Raw genomic sequence first — 19,764 nt, forward strand, 5'->3', positions numbered from 1 at the left:
TCTCAGCCTTCTCTTCTTCAGGCTAAACATGCCCAGCTCTTTAAGCCGTTCCTCATAGGGTTTGTTCTCCAGACGCTTGATCATTTTAGTCGCCCTCCTCTGGACACATTCCATCAAACTTCCAAAAGATGGAAGTTGTGACCCACGACTTGGATTTGAAGAATGACATGAATAAGGTCCCAACATGGCTAGGACCACAAACATTTCCATTTCGTTTTTCAAAGGGGGACAACTAGGCACCGGTCATCCTCGCCGATCGCATCTGAAGGAAAAAACCACAAACTACGGAGGCAGGCCTGAAAGTCCCTCATTTTGCAGAGGCATATTATGGTTTATTATATATATATATATTGTTTCCTTTTTCTCTTTTCCTCTCATTTTTGTGTATGTGTGTTGTTGTTTTTTTCAAATTTCATTTGTGGAAAAACAGGGAAAAAGAAAGCCAACGAACAAAAATCTTCCTCCCACTGCCTGGCCCAGTGGGGTCCCTGACGTTCCTTAAATAACAAGAAGGGGAAAGAAAGGAAGGGGGAATTTTCCAAAAAAGAAAAAAAAAGACAAACCCAGGTTCTTGGTGCTAAAAAGAGAGAAAACGAGACACGCGCGCAATACAGCTTTCAGGGAAGCCAGGGCCCGGCCCAGGCGGACGGATGGGCCTGGATTTGGTCACTGATCGATGGGAGAAAAGGTGGGACGGAGGGCTAAGTGGGTGGGTGAAAGTTTGGTTCAGAAGGAGGTTGAAATGGCTGCAGGTGAGCAGGGCCTCGACGGGGCCATTCCTGAAGCTGTTGATGCAGCAAAGGGGATGCCCAGCGGCCCAAAGATACATTCATTCATAGACTATGGGACGCAGAGGCCCGGGAAACAAACAACAGCAGCAGCAACGGCCCACCACGAAACCTCCCCTCCCTACCAGGTCCAGAGTTTTCAAAACATGTTAAAGTAGTTCGGACACCAGCCACCTTGAGAGGAGAGGAACCAAGGGGTGCTCAAGGCCCACAAAATGTCCATTCCTACAGCAAGATGTGGAATCGTGCGGGGAAAGGAAGGTAAGAAGAGGAAGCAGTGACGCTCAGGAGGGGAAGGAATGGTGAATCTTGGGAGAGGAAGGCATACCAGCAGGGAAAGGGTGAAGCTAAGGGAAGCCACTGTGAATCCTGCTGAAGTCCCACAAAATGTCCATTCCTAGAGCAGGACGCTAATAGTGCAAGGGAAGGAAGGAAGGAAGAAAGGAAGGAAAGAAGGAAGAAAGGAAAAAAGGAAGGAGGGAGGGGAGGAAGGGAGTAAAGGAAGGAAGGTAGGGGTGAAGAAAGGAAGGAAGGGAGGGAAGGAGGGAGGAAGGAAGGGGAAGGGAAGAGGGGAGGAAGGAAGGAAAGGAAGGGAGGGAGGGAGTAAAGGAAGGAAGGTAGGGCTGAAGAAAGGAAGGGAGGGAGGGATGGAGGAGGAAGGAAAGAAAGAAGAGAAAAAGGAAGGAATGGAAGGCGGAAGAAAGAGAGGGTGGAAGTAAGGAAAGAAATGAAAGAATGGAGGAAGAAAGAGAAGAGAGGATGGATGTATGGATGGAAGGAGGAAGGGATGGAAGGAGGGAGGGAGAGAAGGAAGGAAGGGGAACGAGGAGGGGTGAGGAAAGAAGGAAAGAAAGGTAGGGAGGGAGTAAAGGAAGGAGGGTAGGGGTGAAGAAAGGACGGGAGGGACAGAGGAGGAAGGAAAGAAAGAAGAGAAAAAGGAAGGAAGGAAGGAAGGAAGGAAGGAAGGAAGGAAGGGAAGGAGGAAGGGAGGAAGAAAGAGGGTGGAAGTAAGGAAATAAATGAAAGAAGGGAGGGAGAAAGAGAGGAAGATAGGATGGATGGAAGGAAGGAAGGAAGGAAGGAAGGAAGGAAGGAAGGATGGAAGGATGGAAGGAAGGAAGGAAGGGCAGGTGGAGGGAGTAAAGGAAGGAAGGTAGGGAGGGAGTAAAGGAAGGAAGGTAGGGCTGAAGAAAGGAAAGAAGGGAAGGACAGGAAGGAAGGAAGGAAGGAAGGAAGGAAGGAAGGAGGGAGGGAGGGAGGGAGGGAGGGAGGGAGGGAGGGAAGGAAGGAAGGAAGGAAGGAAGGAAGGAAGGAAGGAAGGAAGGAAGGAAGGAAAGAAAGAAAAGAAAAAGGAAGAAAGGAAGGAGGAAGAAAGAGAGGGTGGAAGTAAAGAAAGAAATGAAAGAGGGGAGGAAGAAAGAGAGGAAGATAGGATGGATGGAAGGAAGGGAAGGGGGGAAGAAGGAAGGAAAGGCAGGTAAGGAAGGAGTAAAGGAAGGAAGGTAGGGCTGAAGAAAGGAAAGAAGGGAAGGACAGGAAGGAAGGAAGGTAGGGCTGAAGAAAGGAAGGTAGGGAGGGAGTAAAGGAAGGAAGGTAGGGCTGAAGAAAGGAAGGAAGGGAAGGATGGTGAAGAAAGGAAAGAAAGAAGAGAAAAAGGAAGAAAGAGAGGGTGGTAGTAAGGAAAGAAAGGAAAGAAGGGAGGAAGAAAGAGAAGAAGAGAGGATGGATGGATGGATGGATGGATGGATGGATGGAAGGAAGGAAGGAAGGAAGGATGGAAGGAAGGAAGGAAGGAAGGAAGGAAGGAAGGAAGGAAGGAAGGAAGGACGGGAGGAAAGAGCCCTGAGAGGAAGAGGTTGTGTATTGGGGGGGGGGGGGTGTGATGTAGTGATCGGGAGGGTAGAAGTGGAGGGACAATTCCTCAAAACTGGCAAAAAGAAAGCAGTCTCATGTGGGGAAATGAGTGTCGCAGGGCACTCTTCCCTCCCCAAAAAAGCATAGGGCAGAAAAAGAGACAGATACACCCTCCAGCCCTTGGCACCATCCGAAACCGACATGTTGGTGGACCACCAATTTAACTACCAATGGAAGGATTGGAGAAGGAGCACACAGCAGCATAGCCGTCCCAGCAGAAAGATCTGTGGAGCTGCAGTCGAGACGGAAGAAAAAGGAAGAATACAAAAGCTCCCCCCTATTTTAGAAAAAAAAAATCATAGTGTGGATAGGAAGGACGAGAGGAGGAAGCAAGGGCAGCAACACAAAACCAGCAAGGAGAACCGTTGCCCATACCTGGCCAGACGAGCAAGTGTCGCCATGAGACGGGGAAGCATCAGGCCTGTCTCCCCCCCCCCCCCCCGAGCGACCACCACCCTACAGTTAAGTGGTGGGGGGAAACAACAGGCCAAAGCTGCTCAACAGCCCTTGGGAGCAGCTGAGCAAGAAGGGGAGGCCCCGTCCCCCTCTGCCGAGGTATCATCCGGGAAAAGCCACCTTTGAGAGAAGGGGGAAAAAAGCACAAAGGGCTGGATACGAGCAGAAGAGGGGCGAGCTCCCCCTCTCCCCACAGGCTCCAGCCAGAGCCCCCTCCCACCCCCCAACCCCACCATCCCGATCGTGTCCCTCCTCAGCAGCAGCCACTGCCTCCTTGTTTGACTGGAGTGCTGTCGATTTTCAGGTTGGGCCTGTCTCCGCCGGCGGTGGCTCCCGGTCCCATGCGCTTCTTGATCTCTGCCGCCATCGTCATGAAGGACTGCTCCACGTTGGTGGCGTTCTTGGCACTCGTCTCCAGGAAGGGGATCCCGAGGGAGTCCGCAAATTCCTGAGCAAAGGGGAAGGAGAGGAAAAGGTTGCCAATGTCACAAATATTAAAACATAACTAGGTATTTTTAATCACAAAAATGTGAACCAAGCACTGAAAGGGTGGCATTTATGCAATGACACAGCAAAAGGTGCAGTTCTATATAAGCAGGTGTGCCTGTGGCTTAGTAGCACTCAGTCTGTGAAAGGTCTCTGTGGGAGAAAAGCCTCAATGTGTTAGTAGGCCTCATTATAAGTAGGCCTCAATGTTAGTTTGCCTCAGTGGGAGAAAGGTTTTTATCTGAGCCCTCAGTGTGAGAAGGCTTCAGTAGGAGAAAGGGGTTTGTCTGAGAAGGCCCTCAGTGTGAGAAGGCCTCAGTAGGAGGAAGGGGTTTGCCTGAGAGGGCCCTCAGTGTGAGAAGGCCTCAGTAGAAGAAAGGGATTTGCCTGAGAGGGCCCTCAGAGCGAGAAGGCCTCAGTGTGTGAATGGTGTTTGTCTGAGAGAGCCCTCAGTGTGAGAAGACCTCAGTAAGAGAAAGGGGTTTGTCTGTGAGGGCCCTCAGTGTGAGAAGGCCTCAGTGTGTGAAAGGTGTTTGTCTGAGAGAGCCCTCAGTGTGAAAAGGTCTCAGTGTGAGAAAGCCTCAGTGTTAGTAGGCCTAGGTATGAGAAGGCCTGGTGAGAGAAGCCCAAGGTTGAAGGCCATCGTGTGTGAAGGTTGCTGTGTTTATAAAGCTACTGTGCAAAGCTCCGGTGTAACTTCAGTGTGAGAAGAGGCTCTGTGAGAGCAAAGCTGCTTATCTGCATGAGAAAGAAGCCGAGCGTTGAAGCAAAGAAGGAAGCGTAAAGGACGTTGTTCGTGTTATGGAAATCTGGTTCTTGTAAACAGTGCACCCATATTGTTTTGCTATTAAAAAGCCTCCTAGGGAAGAGATAACATTGGTTTGTGTGTTTTTATTCTTTTTATCACTTTGGGATACTGGTTCTAGGTCCTGCTGCTGCTAATAAGTTACTTTGCTGCACACTTATGAGTAGGGTATTTTGTTAATAAGCTCACTCGCCCACAGGGGAAAGAGTGTTGCAACTCAGGGTAGCTTTCACCTTGCTCCAGACACCAGCACACCAAAGCTGTAGGTTTTGTAGTTTATTGAGAAAAAGGCAAAATCAAAACAAAGTATAAGAAATGCAAAAGTTCCATAGGCAGGACAAAGACTTAAATGCAAAGACAAAGTTCCCAAGATCCAAAGGCAAAACATGAAGCATAATCCTTTAGCAATGGTCAAACAAGAATCATAGAATCAAAGAGTTGGAAGAGACCTCATGGGCCATCCAGTCCAACCCCATTCGGCCAAGAAGCAGGAATATTGCATTCAAATCACCCCTGACAGATGGACTCCAAGATCTTTTTCACACTAATCCATGGAAAACAGTTGAAAACAAGGACCAAATCCCAGACTCAGGAAGCCAGAAGCGTGCTGCTAAAAGCCAAAGTTAATCCACAGAACTTTGCATGGGAAGAGCTACGTTGGACTGACAACCCCTGCTTGTCAGCTACATGGCTAAATACCCTTTGCAAACATGAACACATTGCGTTGACCTTTGGCACCCTTGGCTTCTCACTTGCTAGCCAAGCGAGTGCTTCTCCGGAGCCTTAATTGCAGACCATCTTGCCTGCTCATTAATTCATTATCTTTATAGAATCATAGAATCAAAGAGTTGGAAGAGACCTCATGGGCCATCCAGTCCAACCCCATTCTGCCAAGAAGCAGGAATATTGCATTCAAATCACCCCTGACAAATGGCCATCCAGCCTCTGCTTAAAAGCTTCCAAAGAAGGAGCCTCCACCACACTCCGGGGCAGAGAATTCCACTGCTGAACGGCTCTCACAGTCAGGAAGTTCTTCCTAATGTTCAGATGGAATCTCCTCTCTTGTAGTTTGAAGCCATTGTTCCGCGTCCTAGTTTCCAGGGAAGCAGAAAACAAGCTTGCTCCCTCCTCCCTGTGGCTTCCTCTCACATATTTATACATGGCTATCATATCTCCTCTCAGCCTTCTCTTCTTCAGGCTAAACATGCCCAGCTCCTTAAGCCGCTCCTCATAGGGCTTGTTCTCCAGACCCTTGATCATTTTAGTCACCCTCCTCTGGACACATTCCAGCTTGTCAATATCTCTCTTGAATTGTGATGCCCAGAATTGGACACAATATTCCAGGTGTGGTCTAACCAAAGCAGAATAGAGGGGTAGCATTACTTCCTTACATCTAGACACTATGCTCCTATTGATGCAGGCCAAAATCCCATTGGCTTTTTTTGCCGCCACATCACATTGTTGGCTCATGTTTAACTTGTTGTCCGCGAGGACTCCAAGATCTTTTTCACACTAATCCATGGAAAACAGCTGAAAACAAGGACCAAATCCCAGACTCAGGAAGCCAGAAGCGTGCTGCTAAAAGCCAAAGTTAATCCACAGAACTTTGCATGGGAAGAGCTACGTTGGACTGACAACCCCTGCTTGTCAGCTACATGGCTAAATACTAGGCTTGGGCAATCCATGGTTCTAAATGGTTCTAAAGTACTTACAAAACTAAAGTTCTGGTGGTAAAAATTTCAGAACTCTATCAAAACTCTCAAAATTTCATAATAAATGGCAGTTCCTAATTGGTTCTGTCATTAAAATCACCAAGAATGCAATAATAATTAAATTTTGAGAGTTTTGTTAGAGTTCTGAAATTTTCACCACCAGAACTTTAGTTTTGTAAGTACTTTAGAACCATGGATTGCCCAAGCCTACTAAATACCCTTTGCAAACATGAACACATTGCGTTGACCTTTGGCACCCTTGGCTTCTCACTTGCTAGCCAAGCGAGTGCTTCTCCGGAGCCTTAATTGCAGACCATCTTGCCTGCTCAGTAATTCATTATCTTTAAGGCTATGTAATCCCTTATCTTGGTCCAGGTGAACCGGATCACTGTGAGGAGGAAAAGACGTCTCTACCTGGCCGTGTGGGAATTCTCTCTCTTATCAGTCTCACTAACATTCCTTTCCCCTGGGAAATGACTTGCTGTTTCTCCTTCAGCAGCCCCACCGTCAATCCTGTCTGAAGCATGTTTACTTACTTTACTTAGGCGATCCCTTGTTGGACAAGTAAGATGGTCTTCCATTATGGATTTCCTTGTGGGTCCGTATGTGGCTGTGGAGCCCTATTCTTGCTCTGCATCTTCTTCCGCAGTGAGGGCATTGGTTTCCAGGTGGAAGGCGGTCCCGGTCAGGGTTGGCTTGACGCGCCTTCCTCCTGGCACATTTCACTCTTTCACCCTCCACTCGTGCCTCCTCAAATTCTGCAGCACTGCTGGTCACAGCTGTCCTCCAGCTGGAGCGCTCAAGGGCCAGGGCTTCCCAGTTCTCAGTGTCTATGCCAGAGTTTTTAAGGTTGGCTTTGAGCCCATCTTTAAATCTCTTTTCCTGTCCACCAACGTTCCGTTTTCCATTCTTAAGTTCGGAGTAGAGCAACTGCTTTGGGAGACGGTGGTCGGGCATCCGGACAACGTGGCCGGCCCAGCGGAGTTGATGTTGGAGGACCATCGCTTCAATGCTGGTGGTCTTTGCTTCTTCCAGCACACTGACGTTTGTCCGCTTGTCTTCCCAGGAGATTTGCAGGATTTTCCGGAGGCAGCGCTGATGGAATCGTTCCAGGAGTTGCATGTGACGTCTGTAGACAGTCCACGTCTCACAGGCATAGAGCAGGGTTGGGAGGACAATAGCTTTATAGACAAGCACCTTGGTCTCCCTACGGATGTCCCGGTCCTCAAACACTCTCTGCTTCATTCTGGAAAATGCTGCACTTGCAGAGCTCAGACGGAATGTACATTTAGAATGTACATGCTACATTCTGAAGCATGTACAGAAATCTGTAACCCATCATCCTCATCCTGTGGGAATTCTGGCTCAGAAGGCCCAAAGAGCTCAGCTTCAGACTCAGAGTCAAGCTGAGTCACAACAAAGAGTACCAAAGCGTCAGTGCGATTGCAGGCCTCATCGATAGGAGTATCAAGAGTGAGGGAAGTCCTAGTCCCACTCTGTTCTGCTTTGATCATCTGGAATAACCCAGTATCCAGTTCTGGACAAAACAATTCAAGAAGGAGATGGCCAAGCTGGAAAGTGAGCAAAATGAGCAAAGACTCTGAAGCCAAGCCCCATGAGGAGTGGAACGAAATGGGGAAAGAAAAGAGACAACCAGCAAAATAATGTCTCCTTCTGCCTGGTTAGAAAAGACATTCATGACAAGTTCCCAAAGGAACATTTTCTACCAAAAGCGAAGAACCACCCAAGCCTCTATCACTTTAAATAGGGAAGGTGGGAAGGAAATTAAAAGTGATGGGAAACTAGGTCAAGACGACTTGCTAGCAAACCCTCCTACCAAAATAAGCTCCCACAGATGCCAACCTGTCCTACTTATAATGTGTTGGAGGAATTGGCCCAAGTCGCTGCTCCGCAAATCAGTTCCAAGGGAGCATTAGCAGGAAACGTTGCAAATGTAGCTGCAGATATGGTTGCATTGCTTTAATTCATCATAGACACAAAGGAAAGGGGAAGTTTGGTGTGAAATGTATGTAGATAACACCCAGCTCTATTACTCCTTTCAACCAAAATCCAAGGACTCTATTACTCCTTTCCACCAAAATCACAGCAGGACTGTGGCACAGCTGGCTGAGTGTCAGCTGCATTAAGATCACTATGAGTTCGAAGCCAGCCCGGGCCGGAGTAAGCTTCTGACCAATTGTGTAGCTTGTTGTCGACCTTTGCAACCCAATAGGCAGTTGAATCTGTCAAGTAGGAAAATTAGGTACCACCTATGTGTGGGGAGGCTAATTTACCATATATACTCGAGTATAAGCCGGCCCAAATATAAGCCGAGTCACTTAATTTTACCACAAAAACTGAGAAAACGGATTGACTCGCGTATAAGCTGAGGGTGAGAAATTCAGACGCAAATTCTGTGCCAAATTCAGACGGGATTGTGGCGCAGCTGGCTGAGTGTCAGCTGCATTAAGATCACTCTGACCAAAAGGTCATGAGTTTGAAGCCAGCTCGGATTGGAGTGGGTTTCCAACCAATTGTGTGTAGCCTGTTGTCGACCTTTGCAACCCGAAAGACAGTTGCATCTGTCAAGTAGGAAAATTAGGTACCACCTTAAAGTGTGGGGAGGCTAAATTAACTGATTTATGAGGCCATAAAGAAGACTCCAGCAAAGCATTCCAGCGAGGAAGCATGCGGGGAATGCGGAAGTGCTTCATCAGCGTCGCAGATGGACAAGGAAAGCGACAGCTCCCCTGACGGCCAGAAAAAGTTAAATAGCCTCTGTGTATGTCTGTATGTCAAAAATTGGCATTTAATGTTTGCCATATACACTGAGTCCCCTGCGGGGTGAGAAGGGCGGAATATAAAAGCTGTATATAAATAAATAAATAAATAAATAAATAAATAAATACTGGTACATTTCAAAATGAAAATAGATATCAATGAAATTACATTAATTGAGGCATCTAATTGAGGCGTCAGTAGGTTAAATGTTTATGAATCTATATAAATAAAAAAAGCAATGTTCGTTTGTGGGATTAACACAACTCAAAAACCACTGGACGAATTGACACGAAATTTGGACACTATACCCCTAACAGACCAATGAGTGACCATCACTCATAACCCCGCCCCCCCCAAAAGTGGAAAGGACTTAAAAACCCCAAAAAGCTAAATGACGAAAAGATAAATGAGGATACAGGAAAAATAGGGAAGGAAGAGGAAGGAAAGGAGAGAAAGAAAGAAAGAAAGAAAGGAGAGAAAGAGGGAGGAAATTTATTTATTTACACTTTTATATTCCGCCCTTCTCACCCCGCAGGGGACTCAGGGCGGATTACAAACATGCAATGCCAATTTTGACATACAACATATTTAGACATACACAGAGGCTATTTAACTTTTTCTGGCCGCCAGGGGAGCTGTCGCTTTCATCGTCCATCTGCGACGCTGATGAAGCACTTCCGCATTCCCCACATGCTTCCCCGCTGGAATGCTTTGCTGGAGTCTTCTTTTTATGGCCTCACAAATCAGTTAATTTTGCCTCCCCACACTTTAAGGTGGTACCTAATTTTCCTACTTGACAGATGCAACTCTCTTTTGAGTTGCAAAGGTCAACAACAGGCTACACACAATTGGTTGGAAACCCACTCCAACCCGGGCTGGCTTCGAACTCATGAAGGAAAGAAGGAAAGAGAGAAGGAAGGAAAGAGGTAGAGAAGGAAGAAAGGAGGAAAAGAGGGATGAAAAGAAAAAGGGGGGAGGAAAGAGGTAGAGAAAGAAAGAAAAAAGGGAAGGAAGGCTGAGAGGAGATATGATAGCCATGTATAAATATGTGAGAGGAAGCCACAGGGAGGAGGGAGCAAGCTTGTTTTCTGCTTCCTTGGAGACTAGGACACGGAACAATGGCTTCAAACTACAAGAGAGGAGATTCCATCTGAACATTAGGAAGAACTTCCTGACTGTGAGAGCCGTTCAGCAGTGGAACTCTCTGCCCCGGAGTGTGGTGGAGGCTCCTTCTTTGGAAGCTTTTAAGCAGAGGCTGGATGGCCATTTGTCAGGGGTGATTTGAATGCAATATTCCTGCTTCTTGGCAGGGGGTTGGACTGGATGGCCCATGAGGTCTCTTCCAACTCTTTGATTCTATGATTCTATGAATGAAAGAGGGAGCGAAGGAAGGAGGAAAAGGAGAGAAAGAGGGAGGGAAGGTTGGCCACAGCAACGCGTGGTGGGTACAGCTAGTATTTATATAAAATTGTAATTTAAGATAAGACTGCCCCAACCTTCTTCAACGTAAATGTGCTTATATATACTTCCAAGAATAATAAAGACAGTAAACTAATAAATGGAATAATAATAGAGCGAAATAATAAATGGGATAACAATCATAGAGTAAAATAATAAATTTAATGATAACACTGATAAAATAAAATAATAAATGTAATAATAAAGTAAAATGATAACTATAATAATAATAGTGTAAAATGATAAATGCAATAATAATAATAATAATAATAATGACAGAGTAAAATAATAAATAACCTTGACTCGAGTATAAGCCAAGGGGGACTTTTTCAGCCTAAGATAAGGGTTGAAAAACTAGGCTTATACTTGAGTATATACAGTAACTAATTTACGAGGCCATAAAAAGACTCCAGCAAAAAGTATGCAGGGAATGTGGAAGTACTTCATCAGTGTTGCAGATGGACGATGAAAGCGACAGCTCCCCTGGCGGCCAGAAAAGTTAAATAGCCTCTGACTGTCTGTCTATATCTGTTGTGTGTCTTTGGCATTGAATGTTTGCCATATATGTGTATATTGTAATCCGCCCTCAGTCCCCTGCGGGGTGAGAAAGGCAGAATATAAATACTGTAAATAAATAGATAATGCTGTTCTGGACCTGAACCAGTGCCTGTCATCAGTGATGGACTGATTGAGAGCTTACAAGCTGAAACTAAATCCAAGCAAGGCAGTCAGTCAAAAGGCAGAACAGGGTCCACAGTGCTCTCTGGATATAGGTGAACTACAACTCCCAAACTCAAGGACAATACTGCAAATAAATACTGTAAATAAATAAATAATGCTGTTCTGGACCTGAACCAGTGCCTGTCATCAGTGATGGACTGGTTGAGAGCTTACAAGCTGAAACTAAATCCAAGCAAGACAGTCAGTCGAAAGGCAGAACAGGGTCCACAGTGCTCTCTGGATGTAGGTGAACTACAACTCCCAAACTCAAGGTCAATGCCCACCAAACCCTTCCAGTATTTTCTGTTGGTCATGGAGGCTCTGTGTGCCAAGTTTGGTTCAATTCCATCGTTGGTGGAGTTCAGAATGCTCTTTGATTGGAGGTGAACTATAAATCCCAGCAACTATAACTCTGAAATGACAAAATCAATCCCCCCTCCCCAACCCCACTGGCATTGCGTATTTGTGCCAAATTTAGTCTAGGGAATGAAAATACATTCTGCATACCAGATATTTCATAGAATCATAGAATCAAAGAGTTGGAAGAGACCTCATGGGCCATCCAGTCCAACCCCCTGCCAAGAAGCAGGAATATTGCATTCAAATCACCCCTGACAGATGGCCATCCAGCCTCTGCTTAAAAGCTTCCAAAGAAGGAGCCTCCACCACACTCCGGGGCAGAGAGTTCCACTGCTGAACGGCTCTCATAGTCAGGAAGTTCTTCCTAATGTTCAGATGGAATCTCCTCTCTTGTAGTTTGAAGCCATTGTTCCGCGTCCTAGTCTCCAAGGAAGCAGAAAACAAGCTTGCTCCCTCCTCCCTGTGGCTTCCTCTCACATATTTACACATGGCTATCATATCTCCTCTCAGCCTTCTCTTCTTCAGGCTAAACATGCCCAGTTCCCTAAGCCGCTCCTCATAGGGCTTGTTCTCCAGACCCTTGATCATTTTAGTCGCCCTCCTCTGGACACATTCCAGCTTGTCAATATCTCTCTTGAATTGTGGTGCCCAGAATTGGACACAATATTCCAGATGTGGTCTAACCAAAGCAGAATAGACCACATCTGGAATATTGTGTCCAATTCTGGGCACCATTATCATTTACATTATGATTCATAATAGTAGCAAAGTTACACTTATGAAGCAGCAACGAAAATAATGTTATGGTTGGGTTAACGACAACATGAGGAACTGTATTAAGGGGTCGCGCCATTAGGAAGGTTGAGAAGCACTCCGCTAAACAGTTTAGGTCCAGGCTTTTTTGTCTAACCGCATCTCCCTATATAGACCACCTCACGCACTGCCGTCCACAGAGACCCTGTTTTCAGTCCGTCTTCCCTGGTCACAAGCACGGTCGGTGGGAACGAGAGAGGGGGCCTCTGGAACTCCCTTCCTAAAGAAATAAAAATGGCCCCACCTTCCTCTCCTTCAGAAATCTTCTGAAAACACACTTATGCACTTTAGCATGCAGAGAGAAGGAGGACGAGCACAATTTAATTAGCACTTTATGGTTGCTGCGGTCACTTTTCAATCCCAACCAATGTCAGGCACTGTTTACGTTTTAGCACTTTAGGAGGTAGGCAGCAAATAGTGAAAAAGCCCACAAACTAGTGGTGGTTCACCCATGCCAAGGCCTACCCCTCCATCGCTCTCACCTTGGCAGTTGTGTAGTCCACCACTTTCTTTGTGGTCAAGTCGCATTTGTTGCCCACGAGGAGTTTGTTGACGTTCTCGCTGGCGTAGCGCTCAATTTCCTGCAGCCACTGCTTCACGTTGTTGTAGGATTCCTGTACAAAATGAAAGAGAGAACACGATGAAACACAGAAGAGCCAAACCGTAGGGAGGTAGAAAAGCACCCAAAGGAGCTCTAAGCGTCTTCATTTATAAAAGCCTTGCATAACAATAAGAGGAAGTGTGGTTGAAGATTTTCATGGTCGGAATCATTGGTTGCTGTAAGTTTTCTGGGTTGTATGTCCACATTCCAGAAGCATTCATAGAACCATAGAATTCATAGAATCCTAGAGTTGGAAGAGACCTCATGGGCCATCCATGGTGGAGTTCAGAATGCTCTTTGATTGGAGGTGAACTACAAATCCCAGCAACTATAACTCTGAAATGACAAAATCAATCCCCCCTCCCCAACCCCACTGGTATTGCGCATTTGTGCCAAATTTAGTCTAGGGAATGAAAATACATTCTGCATACCAGATATTTCATAGAATCATAGAATCAAAGAGTTGGAAGAGACCTCAAGGGCCATCCAGTCCAACCCCATTCTGCTAAGAAGCAGGAATATTGCATTCAAAGCACCCCTGACAGATGGCTGTTTCAAAGCTTCCAAAGAAGGAGCCTCCACCACACTCCAGGGCAGAGAGTTCCACTGCTGAACAGCTCTCACAGTCAGGAAGTTCTTCCTCATGTTCAAATGGAATCTTCTTTCTTGTAGTTTGAAGCCATTGTTCCATTGCGTCCTAGTTTCCAGGGCAGCATTTTGGGTCATCTGCTGATTTTTCGATCCTGGCCTTAATGGCATTGGTTCTGATGGCTTGCACCTGGGCTGCAAGAATCAGGCCTTCTGTCTCCTTCTTCAGGGTTCCATTTGTGAGCCATCACCAGGTCTTCTCCTTGCAAAATTTTCCTTCAATATTGTCAAGGAACTGTCCACGTAAGGCTTTGTTGTGGCAGCTGTCACCTCTGGTTTGGAGTGCAGTTTTCTTGTACTGACTCTTTGTCTGCTGTGCTTTGAGAAGTTTCCGATTATTGACTTCAACTAAAGCAGGTTCTTGGCTTTCCTTGACATATTCGGCCAGGGCATCGTGTTTTTCTTTTTTGACTGCTTGTTTGACTTGTAAAAGTCCTTTGCCACCAGACTTTCTAGGCAGATAGAATCATAGAATCAAAGAGTTGGAAGAGACCTCATGGGCCATCCAGTCCAACCCCCTGCCAAGAAGCAGGAATATTGCATTCAAAGCACCCATGACAGATGGCCATCCAGCCTCTGTCTGTTTAAAAGCTTCCAAAGAAGGAGCCTTCACCACACTCCAAGGCAGAGAGTTCCACTGCTGAACGGCTCTCACAGTCAGGAAGTTCTTCCTCGAGTTCAGGTGGAATCTCTTTTCTTGTAGTTTGAAGCCATTGTTTCACGTCCTAGTCTTCAGGGAAGCAGAAAACAAGCTTGCTCCCTCCTCCCTGTGACTTCATCTCACATATATATACATGGCCCTCATCATGTCTCCTCTCAGCCTTCTCTTCTTCAGGCTAAACATGCCCAGCTCCTTAAGCCGCTCCTCATAGGGCTTGTTCTCCAGACCCTTGATCATTTGAGTCGCCCTCCTCCAGACACATTTCCAGCTTGTCAATATCTCTCTTGAATTGTGGTGCCCAGAATTGGACACAATCTTCCAGGTGTGGTCTAACCAAGGCAGAATAGAGCATGGGGAGCATGACTTCCCTGGATCTAGACACTAGGCTCCTCAGGCCAAAATCCCAATGGTTTTTTTTTTTTTTTTTGCTGCCGCATCACATTGTTGGCTCATGTTTAACTTCCTGTCCACGAGGACTCCAAGATCTTTTTCACACGTACTGCTCTCGAGCCAGGCCTCGTCCCCCATTCTGTACCTCTGAATTACATTTTTTCTGCCTAAGTGGAGTATAGGTTCTGAATTGTAAATTGGGACATAACCTATAGACTTACTGCAACTACAACTCCCAAATGACAAAATCAATTTTTTTGAGTGAGGGTCCTTCCTTGGGTTAGTAGGTGTCTTGTGGCCAAATTTGACGGCAATTTGTCCAGTGGTTCTTGAGTTGTGTTCATCCCACAAACGAACGTTACATTTTTTTATATAGACTAGCTGTACCCGCCATGCATTGCTGTAGCCAACCTTCCATCCCTCTTTCTCTCCTTTCTTTCTCTTCTTCCTTCCTTCCCTCTTTTTCTTTTCCTTCTTCTTTCTTCCTTCTCTACCTTTTTCTTTTCTCGCGTTCTTTGTTCTTTGGTTCCTTGTCTCTTTCCTTCCTTCTCTCCCTCTTTCTCTCTTTCGTTCCTTCTCTTCTTCCTTCCCTCTTTCACTTATTTTATTCTCTCCCTCCTTCCCTCTTTCTCTACCCTTCTTTCTTTCCTTCTTTATCTCCTTCCCTCCTTCTTTATCTCCCTTCGTCTCTCCTTCCTTCCTTCTCTACCTTTCTTTCTTTCCTTCTCTCCTTCTTTCCCTCTTTCTCTCCTTCTCTACTCTTCTTTCTTTCCTTCTTTATCGCCTTCCCTCCTTCTTTCCCTCTTTCTCTCCCTCCTTCCTTCTCTACCTTTCTTCCTTTCCTTTTCTCCTTCTTTCCCTCTTTCTCCCCCTCTTTCTCTCCTTCCTTTCTTCTCTACCCTTCTTTCTTTCCTTCTTTATCTCCTTCCCTCCTTCCTTCCTTCTCTACCCTTCTCTCCTTCCCTCTTGCACTCCCTCCTTCCTTCTCTACCCTTCTTTTTTTCTTATCTCCTTCCCTCCTTTTTCCCTCTTTCTCTCCCTCCTTCCTTCTCTACCTTTCTTTCCTTCTCTCCTTCTTTCCCCCGTTCTCCCCCTTTCTCTCCTTCCTTCCTTCTCTACCCTTCTTTCTTCCCTTATCTCCTTCCCTCCTCCTCTACCCTTCTTTCTTTCCTTCTCTCCTTCCCTCTTGCTCTCCCTCCTTCCTTCTCTACCCTTCTTTCTTTTCTTCATTCTCTCCTTCTTTCCCTTCTTCTCTCCCTCCTTCCTTCTCTTTCTCTCCTTCCTTGCCTACCCTTCTTTCTTTCCTTCTCTCCCTCCTTCCTCCTTTCTGAGTATGTGTTTTGTGTGTGTACATGCATATATGTTAGTATATATGTGTGTTTGTGTATATATATATGTGGTTTTGTGCGTGCGTTGTAATGTATTTTTTGCTTTTTAAGTCCCTTCTGCTGTGTTTTTCAGTGTTTTTATGGTCACTCCTTGGGGTAGTAGGTGTCTTGTGTCCAAATTTTAAGTCAATTTGCCCAGTGGTTTTTGAGTTATGTTAATCCCACAAACGAACATTTCATTTTTATATATATAGCTGGGATTCCAGCCTCTGTGTGTACAAAGACTAGGCTTCCATGCTTCTCTCTGTTAAGATGCCTCCGCTTCCCTTGTTGCTCTTCCCAATGCTCCAAACACCATGACAGATAACATAGAGCTGCCGATCTATTACCTGATCTGTTACGTCGTATACTACAATGATGCCATGTGCCCCTCGGTAGTAGCTGGATGTGATGGTTCGAAACCGTTCCTGTCCAGCTGTGTCCCACTAGAGAGGGAAAAAGAGAAGGAGACAGTAGTTAATCTCAGCACCTGATCTTCCCTGCAACTGACCAGAAGCACCTCTCTCTTGTTTGGATGGAGTTCTAATTTGTTTGCCCTCATCCAGCCCATTACTGATGACAAACACTGGTTTAGGACCAGGACAGGCAAGAGATAAAAGCAGTATAAATAACAATGGCAACAACAATAATAAATCTGTTGAAAGTCGTTTTCTACTGTTCCAGAAATTAGAATACAAACCAATGGGTTGCTGTGAGTTTTCCAGGCTGTATGGTCATGTTCCAGAAGCATTCTCTCCTGACGTTTCGCCCACATCTATGGCAGGCACTCTTAGAGGTTGTGAAGTCTGTTGGAAACTAGGCAAGTGGGGTTTAGATATCTGTGGAATGATGTCCAGAGTGGGACAGAACTTTTGTCTGTTTGAGGCAAGTGTGAATGTTGCAATTAGTCAGTTCAATTATTTTATTTATTTTAAATATTTATATCCCGCCCTTCTCCCCACAAAGGGGATTCAGCGCGGCCCCACGTGAGCATCAGAGGATGCTAACAGCATAAATACCATAAAAATTACAATTCACAATAAAATCATATTAAAACGTTGTACATCATCAGTAAATTTTAACAATAAATTAATGGATTAACGTGCCAACAAAAAGCAAGCCGAGCCGGGAGAATCCGTGTCACAAAATCCAAATTTTCAGCACTTCTTGATTAGGACTGAATGGCTTCACAGCTTCAAAGCCTGGCTGGTAGCTGCCTGGGGGGATCCTTTGTTTTGAGGTGTTAGCTGGCCTTGATTGTTTATGCCTGGAATTCCCCTGTTTTCAGAATGTTGCTCTTTATTTACTGTCCTTATTCTAGAGTTTTTTAAATACTGGTTGTCAGATTTTGTTCAGGCCAATGGAGACTCCACCACGGACATCAGAATAATAATAATAATACTAATGTATTGTCGAAGGCTTTCATGGCCAGAATTACTGGGTTGTTGTAGGTTTTCCGGGCTATATGGCCATGTTCTAGAGGCATTTTCTCCTGACATTTCGCCTGCATCTATGGCAAGCATGCTCAGAGGTAGTGAGGTCTGTTAGAACTAGGAAAAAGGGGTTTATATATCTGTGGAATGACCAGAGTGGGACAAAGGACTTTTGTCTGCTGGAGCTAGGTGTGAATGTTTCAACTGACCACCTTGATTAGCATTTAATGGCTTGGAAGTGCCTGGGGGGAATCTTTCTTCGAGAGGTGATTTGATGTGCCTGATTGTTTACAAGTGGGGTCACCTTTAGTCAGCCATAGCAGAGGACCTGATGAACCAACCTGGACACAGCATATTATTTGAGAACACAGAAATGCTGGACCACTCTCACAACCACCATGTCAGGCTACACAGAGAAGCCACTGAAATCCACAAGCATGTGGACAACAATTTCAACAGAAAGGAAGAAACCATGAAAATGAACAAAATCTGGCTACCAGTAAAACTCAAAAATTACAACAGCAAAACAACAGAGAGGAAACAATCAGGCACATCAAATCACTCTCAACAAAAGATTCCCCCCAAGCCATTAAATGCTAATCAAGGTGGTCAGTTGAAACAGTCACACCTAGCTCCAGCAGACAAAAATCCTTTGTCCCACCCTGGTCATTCCACAGGTCATTCCACTCACACCAGGAGCGACTTGCAGTTTCTCAAGTCGCTCCTGACACGACAAAAATAAATAAATAAATTCCACAGATATATAAACCCATTTTCCTACAGTATATTATTGGGGAACAGTATATTATTGAGGACATAGCATATTATTGGGGAACACAGAAATGCTGGACCACTCTCACAACCACCATCTCAGGCTACACAGGGAAGCCCCTGAAATCCACATGAAGCATGTGGACAATTACAACAGAAAGGAGGAAACCATGAACACGAACAAAATCTGGCTACCAGTATTAAAGAACTCCAAAATCAGGACAATAAATAAAGACAACACTCAAACAACAGGGGACTTCCAGAGAAACAATCAGGGCTAGCTAACACCTCCCAACAAATGATTCCCCCAGGCAGGAAGCAACCAGGCTTTGAAGCTGCAAGGCTATTTAATGCTAATCAAGGTGGCAATTGAAACATCCACACTTGCCTCAAGCAGACAAGAGTTCTTTCTTCCATCCTGGACATCATACCACAGATATATGAACCCCCCCTGCCTAGTTTCCATCAGACCTCACAACCACTGAGGATTCCTGCCATAAAAGCAGTATAAATAACGGCAACAACAATAATAATAAATCTGTTGTAACTTGTTTTCTACTTCTCTAGAAACTAGAATACAAACCAATGGGTTGCTGTGAGTTTTCCAGGCTGTATGGTCATGTTCCAGAAGCATTCTCTCCTGACGTTTCGCCCACATCTACGGCAGACACTCTTAGAGGTTGTGAAGTCTGTTGGAAACTAGGCAAGTGGGGTTTATATATCTGTGGAATGATGTCAGGAGTGGGAGAGAGAACTCTCATCTATTTGAGCCAAGTGTGAATGTTACAATTGGCCACCTTCATTAGCGTTGAATCGCCTTGCAGCTTCAAAGTCTGGCTGCTTCCTGTCTGGGGAATCCTTTGTTGGGAGGTATAGCTGGCCTTGATTGATTATTGTCTTGAATTCCCGTTTTTTTAGTGGTTTTTTTTGGTATTAATTTTTTATTGATAAACAAAGGTAGTAAAAAAAATCAAAAGAGGTAGAACAATATTGATATAGTAAAGTAGGAAATAGAGAAGAGAGAAAGGAAAAAAAGAAGGAAAAAAACTTGACTTCCTTTTTTTCACAATAACCTTTACTAAATATTTAGCTTACAATTAAAATAAGAGTAAAAGGGGGGAAGAGAAAAAAGGTAGGGGAAGGCTAGATAAGGGAGAATTTAATAGAGAGAAGAAAAAGAAAAGAAGTAATAATAATAATAATAATTAAAAAAGAGAAAAATGAGAATATGAAATGTATTGTCGAAGGCTTTCATGGCCAGAATCACTGGGTTGTTGTAGGTTTTTCGGGCTGTATGGCCATGGTCTAGAGGCATTCTCTCCTGACGTTTCGCCTGCAGCTATGGCAAGCATCCTGAAGAGGCGAAACGTCAGGAGAGAATGCCACTAGACCATGGCCAACAACCCAATATGAAAGTTGTTTTGACTTCCTGGTGTCTTCTAGAGGTCAGATTTCTTTTCCTTCTTTCCTCTTCTTCTCTTTCGACCACTGATTTCTGTCTTCTTCCTCTCAACTTTGTTTTTTACTTTTTATGTTTTTCTGATTCTTCTTTGCTAAATCAAAATCTTTATGTTTCTTTGTTTGAAGTATTCTGTAACCT

At 45.1% G+C, this 19,764-nt stretch overlaps 1 protein-coding gene across 1 annotated transcript in view; it reads right to left on the bottom strand.

Moving 5' to 3' along the window:
- Nucleotides 1-297: 297 nt before the first annotated feature.
- Nucleotides 298-19,764, bottom strand: part of RAB1B (RAB1B, member RAS oncogene family) — a 38,065-nt gene continuing 18,598 nt past the window's right edge. The window contains exons 4-6 of the mRNA XM_067472452.1: nucleotides 16,311-16,406; nucleotides 12,776-12,907; nucleotides 298-3,606 (exon numbers count right to left, since the gene is read on the bottom strand). Coding sequence (XP_067328553.1) covers nucleotides 3,412-3,606; nucleotides 12,776-12,907; nucleotides 16,311-16,406 — 423 coding nt within the window. The 3' untranslated portion in view covers nucleotides 298-3,411. The remainder of the gene's footprint in view (nucleotides 3,607-12,775; nucleotides 12,908-16,310; nucleotides 16,407-19,764) is intronic.

Source organism: Anolis sagrei, chromosome 12 (assembly GCF_037176765.1).
Source record: "Anolis sagrei isolate rAnoSag1 chromosome 12, rAnoSag1.mat, whole genome shotgun sequence".
Lineage (NCBI taxonomy): Eukaryota > Metazoa > Chordata > Lepidosauria > Squamata > Dactyloidae > Anolis > Anolis sagrei.